At 37.8% G+C, this 10,037-nt stretch overlaps 1 protein-coding gene across 3 annotated transcripts in view; it reads left to right on the forward strand.

Moving 5' to 3' along the window:
* pde9aa (phosphodiesterase 9aa) overlaps window positions 1-9,757 on the forward strand; it is a 96,813-nt gene extending 87,056 nt beyond the window's left edge. For 2 of the 3 annotated variants that reach the window (XM_035174183.1, XM_035174185.1), the window contains 4 exons: window positions 2,298-2,402; window positions 7,228-7,356; window positions 8,822-8,917; window positions 8,997-9,757. In XM_035174183.1, coding sequence (XP_035030074.1) covers window positions 2,298-2,402; window positions 7,228-7,356; window positions 8,822-8,917; window positions 8,997-9,047 — 381 coding nt within the window. In that variant the 3' untranslated portion in view covers window positions 9,048-9,757. The remainder of the gene's footprint in view (window positions 1-2,297; window positions 2,403-7,227; window positions 7,357-8,821; window positions 8,918-8,996) is intronic. The other variant, XM_035174184.1, reaches the window with a different exon arrangement.
* The last annotated feature ends 280 nt before the right edge of the window (window positions 9,758-10,037 follow it).

Below are 10,037 nucleotides of genomic sequence, written 5' to 3' on the forward strand. Positions count from 1 at the left end.
GTGTTGACTTCAGCAAGTTTTTTACACCAAAAACAGTCATTTATCAAACCACGCAAAACAACAGCCAGGAGTTTCTTGTTTGCGGGAGACAGACGCTTCATTCCTGAGGCTGTGATTGGACAAGCCCTCTAACGTGAAGAGTTAACGACGGACGTGGCCTCTTCAGGAATGGACGTATTCACGAGTGTGATGTTTTCAGAGTAAAACTTCTCATATGACCTTTTCACTTTTGAATCAGCGGTTATAACAGTTTTTTTAATTGTACTTAACATTTATATAGGATGAGTATGTGACTGAGGACCAGTTTATTCTTTCTGGTGTTAAATTAATGTAATTACATGATTCTTGCTGTTCTGGGTTTGTACCCTCATAGTTGAATGCACTTATTATAAGTCGCTTTGGTTAAAAGAGTTTTTAATGGAATACTGAGAAAGTTGAATAACAACATAAGGACAATTGAAGTCCAAATTATTCGAGGCAACACCTTAGTATGCCATGGATATGTGAATACGGAGCTGAGATTTTTCAAGTAATTTGAGAGGACAAATATTTGGGACTTTGTCACGCGGTGACACAGCTGATATGCTTTATGTGAAGCACAGTGTTTTGGTGTCGGCAGAAAGACTTCTCTTAGAAAACTGTACAGTGGTGCCACTCTCTCCATTCCAACCGATTTTCTTGGATGAGCTTGACAGCATTGTAATGTTAACAATGTATCATCAGATGTACCCTCAAAATTGTATCACTGATTACACTCATTATAGCATACTTACGTATATAAGGTAAATCTATTCAAGCTACAATTTATGATTCTATAATTATACTTAGCCTGATGTATTTATAGGAGAGATTTTCTTAAAAGGGAGTTAGTACCTTTTTTAATACAGAGTTCACTCAGTTGTGTAACCTCTGCACCATCGAGTGAAACTATCCTGATTTGCATTTGTAAAGATCACAGTTTTGTCATTTACATGTGAAAGCCTCCCCTAGACCTAGGAGCAGGGTGGCCAACTGCCAAGCTTCTCAGGCTTGTAAAACTGCCTGAAACTGGAACCCCACATCAACTGCCTGCAGATTCCTGTGAACAGTCGTTAACCTGAACTTCCACAGAAATTTACAGGGGCATTAACTGACAAAAAAATCTTCTTTTCATGCATTGGGAGGGAGCAAGCAGGACAAATAATCTCCTGTTCAGAGCAACCAGGAGTTATTACATTTTCCAGCCATCCCTCAGCCAAGAGAAGGTTGCCCAAAATGTGGAAGCAATCTATTGCCATTCGTGTGGAAAAATACAATCACCCCAAGGTGCTTAATGACTAGACGAGTAGCCCTGACTTCATTAGTCATGCAGTGCTTTGAAAAATTTATGAAAAAAGAGCTTCCACTCAATAACGGAGAAACTCCTCGACCCTCTTCAGTTTGCTTAGAGGGCTAAGTTAAGGGTCGCAGATGCTACTGCTACCCTATTAAATCTGCCTTTAAAAATACCTACAAATGGGCAAAACCCATGCCAGAAATTGTATTATTGATTTTTCATTTGCTGGGGCTGGTGACAGGATGCCGCACCTTTTACTAAACACAGCTTATCAGCCAAAGGTCTTGGCTAGGAATTTTATCTCCAGGCCTCTGGTGCTGGAGGGCCTTTTATCCTCTGCCACATGTTAAAATATGGACCTATAAATGGCCATGGTGCACTTTAAGTATATAGTGTTAATACTAATATTCCACTCATATTGGTGATATTCGGCATTTTGCTTCTATATCATGAATGCAATTTAATATTAACATTTCTGTACCTTTAGCCAGCATTTAAATTCTCAATGCAGGAGTTTTATTTGTAACAGTACTTTCACACTGTGTTAATAATATTTTTACATAACCTAAGGATCTGAGTACCCCCCTCCTCTCTATGTACTGCTGACACTTTTACTGCCAGGTACAGGAATTCTCTTTTACTGCTCATCCTCTGGCAAACCTGCCCATAAAGTATTCAAAATCACAAATACAGAAATTTACAGAAATAAACTGTTATTATTTATCGACACATGCAGAGTTTAGTTTCATCATTAAATGAATTCTTTCATATTAGCCCAGCAGCAATGGTATTCATTTTCTAGGGTAGCAAGTCAGTGCACTTAAACTTAAAAGGCATTCCTTCTCACTATACCAGGTTATGAACTATGCTTTTCGGTGTTTAATTTTTGTTTACAGTGGGGTCAAAGAGTGTACTCTCTCAGACCCATTGTAATAACTCTATTCATGGTGACCTATGTCCTCTTACACTGTGCTCTATTCAGCTGAAGATGGTGCTTATCAAATGCTGCGACATCTCCAATGAGGTGCGGCCCATGGAGGTGGCTGAGCCATGGGTTGACTGCCTGTTGGAGGAGTACTTCATGCAGGTGAGTCCACTAAAATGGGCAAATATTTTCAAATTGTGCCATTTTTATGCAAACAGCAATCCCATTAGTTTTCATTGTTTCTTATTTTTTCTTTAGTTTTCATTGTAAAAAGTATGGAACCCCATTTCTGCCACTGAAAGAAATGGGGTTTCTCTTGATAATATCAAAAATGTAATGTCATAATTATGAGATAAATATTCGAAATGATTAGAGAAAGTCTTATTTATGAGATAAAGTCATATATGAGATAAAAAGTCAAAATTATTAGATAAAAATTTTCCTTACTGTTGTTAAGGGCAGAGGATTGTTCAGCCCTATGAGACAAATTGTGATTTGTGAATATGGTGGATACAAACAGAATTTGATTGATCAATTGATTGGGTCATAATTATAAGATGTAAAGTCAGAATTATGAGATACAAAGTAGAAATGATAACATACAGAGTGGAAATTATGTGATATTAAGTCATAATTATGAGAGAGAAAGTCATAATTGTGAGAGAGAAAGTCATAACTATGAGAGAAAAAGTTACAAATTATGAGACAAAGTCTTATAAGATAAAAGGTTTATGAAATACTTTTATACAACAGTCGAAGGAGCCGCCCTTTTGCTGGAATTATCCTCTTCAGTTTAACATGAAAATGGACTACAAGTACATTGAGGACTACTTTAAACGTGACTTTACAACAGATGAAATACATATTCCATAAAATGGGTAAGGAGGCCATAATCGCTCTCACTGGAGGATCTAGCAACTGTTGTTTACAATATGTTGATTGAACCTGGATGTTCAATGTGTTGGGATTATTCTACATTAAGTGTAGCACCATTAATTGGTGTGCCTTTGGGCATTCAATAAATTCGGCTGTCAGAAAAATAATAATATTAAATAATAACTTCAATTGACATTAAAGCTACCTCGGGGCACCACCCTTCAAAGGAAGTGGAAAAGATGAAGTGTCATGAAATTGCTAACTACAAATTTGGAAATCTGATTAATAATTAAATTAACAACTTTAACCAAAATTACCAAGTCAGCAAAGTTGAAGGATATGGAGTCCTTGACACTGTAGAGGTAGGCCAAATTCACACAATTTACTGACAAAAGCATGTGTGTTAAAGAGTGTGTTTAAAAATGGCAGCTGGCCACTAAGAAGACAAAGGCCACATGGAAAAGTGGGACCATGTGGCTGAGGTGTGATGTTACATGTGTATGTTAAGTTTAGGGAGATGTGTGTGAGGTTTTGGTGCCAAGTTAAAGAAAGTTGTTATTTGCATGTGTGGTGGCAGTTTCTGTAGAATAATGATACTCTATTGTATAATAATACACACATAACATTGTTTCTCGGAAAGTTCAACCAAAACACCTGCAGGTGGGCTCACCCCACACAGCCACCTAGTGTGACGTGTACAGAATGAGCACAGAGCACAGGAGAATCACTTCACTTATACAATCAGAAGCCCCTCCCCGCGAGGAGCCAAAAGGTATTCTTCAGTCTCTTGATGTCTGACCAGGTTGGGCAGAGTTCCTGTCTCAGATCTCCGTCTCAGACCCCTGGTGTGCCTCTATCTGGTGTGAGACAATCTGTCTCCGAGATCCCCTATCTAGATTTACAACATCAAAAGACCCCAGTCCTGTATACAATGCAGAGTTCCCCTCACCCATCTCTATCAGACACACTAAGTAACACCCCTGCAGTGAAGCATTTGCTAAGACACACATGTGGGGGCCATAAACACTTATAGTCCCCTCTGCAACTTTTGTAAGTCACAGAAACACATTTGTTATCTACTTCTTCTAAATACATATCTGTTCTTCTATTAAACATTACACAAATGCAAATCTGCCATTACACATGCAAAGAAAGACCCTGAGTCTGTGAATAGCATTATTCTAACATAACTAACATTAGCTTTAATTACTTATTACCAAATATCACAACAACACAAATCAAACTTGTAAAACATCACATGAATATAATTCAACAGTCCTTTGCATAGCCTACTGTAAAAATCGCAGTTGTGTTACCAGTTCATGAAAAAGGGGGAAAAGGTCATTTTTGATGTGCTGTTGGAGTCCAGTGGCTCCCGTTGCTGTTTTTCTGTTGGCAAGACTTTGTGTCGATGCCGCTCTTGTGCTGAAGTCCTTAGGCAGGCTCTTGCGCTGCTGCCTTTTGGAAGGTTTTAGCAGTCTGCTTTAGGCAGGCCTGCTTGGAGGTCAGAAGAGCTTTTGTAGGGAGAATGTTTCCCTGGCTGGTTGAGCAGGAGAGGTACCCCTCTCCTCCAGGAGAAGTCAAGTAAGAGTGAGAGATACCCATTTCTCCTGGAGGAGAGTGAAGAGAGAGGGAGCTGGGGATTTATTAGCCTGGTGACCTCATGGGTCTTGGGGCACACAGTGACCAATAGTGGTTGAAAGTTGTGTCCAGGGGCAGGTTTAACACCTAGGTGTGAAGATGAAGGACCATGGGAGAATGAGTTGTGTAAGCTCACCTTTGTCTTAAGAACAAAGGAGACGTGGTCGCAGGCGTGGCTACACATGTAGGCCCAACTATTGTTCACTAATAGTAGGTCCAAACAAATGAATTATCAACAAAATGCACAAGTCTAAAGGAACAACAATGAAAATGTTTTAAAATGCTATTTTGTAGGTATGAACGATTGTTCATGCCATGTGCATGTTTCTAATGTTCTTAATGGCCTGGATTTATTTCAGTACTATGTAGTAAAAAGAAAGTAAAAATAATCCAAAACAAAGAGGTGTGCTCTATTTGACCAGTGTAATAATACAATTTGACATTGATTTAGAGTCACTAGGTCAGATGACATCAGGGGTGTGGGAGAAGGCTTTAAGTTGGGGGTGTTGTAGTGGAAGGGGGATTTTTTGGTTTGTTTTGCCTGGGGTTAAGAATAGCCTTTAGAAATCTTTTTTTGTGAAAATTCCATTCAGGTCCTATTCTAAAACAACAGACTACTATAATATGAATGAAAATTATGTCATATATTTTAACAGCAAGGGCAGAACAAGAGCAGAACATACGAATACTGGACATACAGTCCTCTTATTGAAGCAACCCCCCCTGATTTTACACACCTCCATCAACCCCGACTGTCAGACAGGGGAGGGGGAGTTGCTGTCATTTATAGACATAAAATGTAATCCCATTTTTCAGAATTGTTTTTATACTGTAAATAACTGCAAAAACCCAGCACTCATTTTCATAATATAAAGACCGCCCAACCCTAATAGTATTTTTATTGAAGAGTTTGCTGACTTTTATCACATTTTGTACCAAAATTTTATAAAATCTTGGGTGATTTTAACATAAATTTCTGCTGTTCTACTTTTTTTAATTAAGTTTTATTACAGATTAGAGACACTGTAATTATTTAATCTCACAAGGCAATACATGAACCAACTCACTCAAAGGGTCACACTCTTGATCTCAACCTTTGTAACGGTCTTAGTCCTAACAACATTGAAACTAAGGATATCTGTCTGTCTGACCACAAAGCATGTTTATTTAATGTGGTTTTATCCCAACTACCTTTCAACCTTGATGCACCTGTTAACCGCCATGTTTTTAATCCTACGTCTGTTAGCAAGTTTTCTGAACTTTTTACTTCTGCCTCTTTAACTGCTTTTAATCCAAATTTTAACACAGAGGATCTGGTGCCCCTTATTAATCACACCTGTCACACGGTCCTGAACTCTCTAGCCCCCTACAGTAACCAAAAAATCCAAGATGGCAGCCCAGCCCTGGCTAAATGAAACCACCCATGCATTTAAAAGAGACTGTAGGAGAAAGGAATGAAAATGGAAAAAAAACTGGTTTACATGTATCCTGTGACATCTGGAAAGCTGCAATGATAGTCCACCAAACAGCAATTAAAGACGCAAAAGCATCATTCTTTTCTAACTGGATTTTAAGCAATTACTCTAATACAAGAATTTGATGTTTGGTAATAGATTCTATCATCACCCCCTCCCCCTCTCATTTTACAGATGCTTTACAAGAGATGTGTGAGAGTTTTTTTAATGCTTTTACAGGCAGAGTGAGTTTCATTAGGCAACAAATCATTTTTGCAAATTTAAACCCGTCTCACTGTCGTTTTTAACTAAAATCCTAGCCCACATGAAACCAACTACATGCAGCCTTGATATCATTCCCACCAAATTTCTTAAAGAAGTTATTGACATAGTTGGGCACAGTTTTTTAATAATTCTTAATAGATCCGGTTGTCCAACCTCTTTTAAAGAAACCTTAATCCCTCTGTTCCTAAAAATTTTTGGCCGATCTCACAGCGGACAAAAACATATCCAAATATGCACAATATTTTAGCCGGTCCAACCACCCCATTTGCACACCACACAACAACATCAACAACATAATTCTACTTTCTATCTCATAATAATGATTTTCTGTTTCATAATGTTGACTTTTTTATCTCATATCTTTGATCTCACAATTATGACATTTCTATCTCATAGTTATGATTTTTTTATCTCATAGTTATGATTTTCTATCTCAAAATCTTGTACAATTTTTTTTTATTATTATCAAGGCTGAGTTTCTCTTTTATTTTATTTTTCAGTGGCGGAAATGGGCTCCATAGAAAAGGACTCAGCATATTGACCAAAAACTTTTATGATTTCAGGATTTGCAGTTCTTTTAGGCAGGGTCAATTTTCTTTTACTTATATAAGATAAATGTACATCAGATTATTATTCTTGTTACATTATTGAATGAGCAGAAAGATAATTTCTCCATCCTATCACTGTTATGTGAGATGTAACCTTCTAATCTTTGTGTCTGTTCTGTGCAGAGTGACAGGGAGAAGGCTGAAGGGCTTCCTGTTGCTCCATTCATGGACAGAGAAAAGGTCACCAAACCAACAGCTCAGATTGGATTCATCAAGTTTGTCCTCCTCCCCATGTTTGAGACTGTTATGAAGGTGAGTATTCAGGATAAAGTCAGGTTAGATTTATGGCTGTTATGGAAGTTTTCTGGAAGCTGGGGAAAGGAAAACTCAGGCAGTAGCTGATGTCTTATGCTGAAGAATTTAATGTAGACTTAATGCATCAAGGAGACCAGAAGGTGGAACAATATACAAAGGCCACCAGAGTACCATGAGCAATTGTCACCCCACAAGTCTGAAGATGTCTCCCACAGCAGCCCAGTATATCTCCCTCTACTTGCATCACACATTCCAACAGCACATCCATGAATGGCTAGAATTGCTGTCACTCTCTATGTTACATGTAGGTGTTCGCATCCTATTGGATAGTTAAGCCTAAAGTATGCATTCTTAAATTACATTGTGTCCTTACATCTTGCCACTTATGAAATATGCAAAAGAGAGGAAGTTGGTGCCTCTCTGTCTAGCACAACCGAGTTAGATATGAAAGTCCATGAGCGTAGACACTACAATTTACTGTTTGTTGGCCCTTTATCAATAACCTGACCTTGGGTACTGCTTAGAGAGAAGGGAGTATCTGTGGAATGAGGCAGGCCCCACTCTCCCAATGGTGTACAGAAGTAATATACACTATATACATTATATATAGTGGCATATACAGTAATGTGTGAGGATGGTCAAAAATTCCTCAATAATGGCAACTTATTGACAGCATCTGTCTGTGGTCCTGAAGATGTGGCTGGAGTAATTTGGCATTTTTAACTGTCTGAAAGCTGTTCACATTAAAAAAGCACCACATAGAAAGAGTGTTTTTAAATGACATGAAAAGTTTTATATTCATGTTCCTGATAATCTCACATCAAACCTATAATTAAGCCTAAAAACTCAACTTTGTGACTGACAATTCCTTTTTATTTAACATGTATTGCACCTTTTCACTGTCCATTTCATTGTGTATATATGGTGTCTTCAAATGGAACAGAAATAAGTTCCCTACAAATTTTAACAATGTCACAATGCGAAGTGATGTTTCATAATGATGACGATCAATATGTGACTAAATAAAATAGAGTAAACTAATTTTAACTCTATTCTGAGATAGTGTTGAGTTATTTGTACTCTACTCTACACACACACATTTTTTTATATCTACCGACTGATTGTCATGTTTTAAGCTCAGGGGACTGTGGGTGAATTTGAAAAGCTTCATGATTTTTTTAACTAGTTCATGGTTGGTTGAGGTTCTGCTTTGGAATATTGTACCTGTTGTAGAAACAGTCTTTCTTGATATCCTGAAGAATACTTGTCATTTTTCAGGTTCATGAAATAAAAAGTAACAGTGCATTACTCTACTGGATTGCTGGAGTTACCTCCCTTCACCTCATAAATTAACAAAATATGGAATATCTTTTACAAACAACATTTTACAAACAAAATTATATAAATCACAAACTTATTGCAGTGATGATACTGACAGTGTGTGTGTGTGTGTGTGTGTCAGCTGTTCCCACAGATCGAGGAGGCAATGGTGCAGCCACTCAGAGAGTCTAGGGACCGATATGAAGAACTCAAACAGATTGATGATGCCATGAATGAGGTTGGAGGATTTCTATAAGTGTACATATCATCTGGCCTTGATGCAGATTGTGGCTGATAACAATTAATGTTCTCTTCAGGTGCAGAAAAAAAAAAGTGAGAACTTGACCATGGGAGGGAAGAAGAAGTAAACATTTTTGAAAGGGTAGGAAAGAACTCTGGCCGTACTTCCTCCATCCATCTATCCATCAATCGAACTATGCATACATCTATCTTGGGCCATAGATGGATGCATAGTTGGATTCACCTACCCAGCCTACTATCTCCCTACATCCCACCTATCCATCAATCCACTTCACTTCCTCATGATGTCACATAGTTTTGTCAGTGTTGGGATCAGAGAGGCTAACTTAAAGGAACACGTTATGGGGAGATTTCTTGATGAATCCAATCTGTGTTTCAGAACCAGTGAGACTAGAGCATGGGAATGAAGCAATGTGACATAAAGTGGAGTCATCAGACACATTGGTTCATTATGGCCCATCACTCTGTCCTGTCCTCACTTGAGCCAGCTGAAGAGCAGTGGACCACCAGGATGTAATCTGGGAAAATTGGGTAGATTTCAATGAGTCACAGTAAAACTGAATTGAGTAGATCTGTGAGAGCAGCTCTTAGACAGCGTTACAAGCTAGTGATGAATTTAAGTGCAAGATGGACAATCCAAAGCCTTTTTCAGGGAGTCAACATTTGTACAGCACAGACTATTTCAGTGAAAAATATTTAGATATGTATCTTGCATTGTTTTCTTTATTTGAAATTACTTGTTTTGTAAAGATTGTACAGATTTTCAAGGCTATTTGTTCTTTGCTACAAAAAATAAAGGTATTACTTTAATTACAAACTCCTGTCTGAACCGTTGATGTTGCTGCTTATTATTGTTGAACTCCACTATCACACAATCATTATCCAAACCTCCTCTTTACTTAATACAAAATATATCTATAAAACAAATATGTTATATGAAGAGTGTTACACATTGGCTCTGTTGTGTCACAAGTAAGGAAGAAGTTCACAAAATGCAGCAGTTGAAATATTTATTTACAATGAAAATCTAACTTAAAGTAAACATGGTAATCAGTTCTGTCAGTGGTGTCTGTAGTGTGTGGGTGAGTGTATCCAAA

Source organism: Hippoglossus stenolepis, chromosome 13 (genome assembly GCF_022539355.2).
Source record: "Hippoglossus stenolepis isolate QCI-W04-F060 chromosome 13, HSTE1.2, whole genome shotgun sequence".
NCBI lineage: Eukaryota > Metazoa > Chordata > Actinopteri > Pleuronectiformes > Pleuronectidae > Hippoglossus > Hippoglossus stenolepis.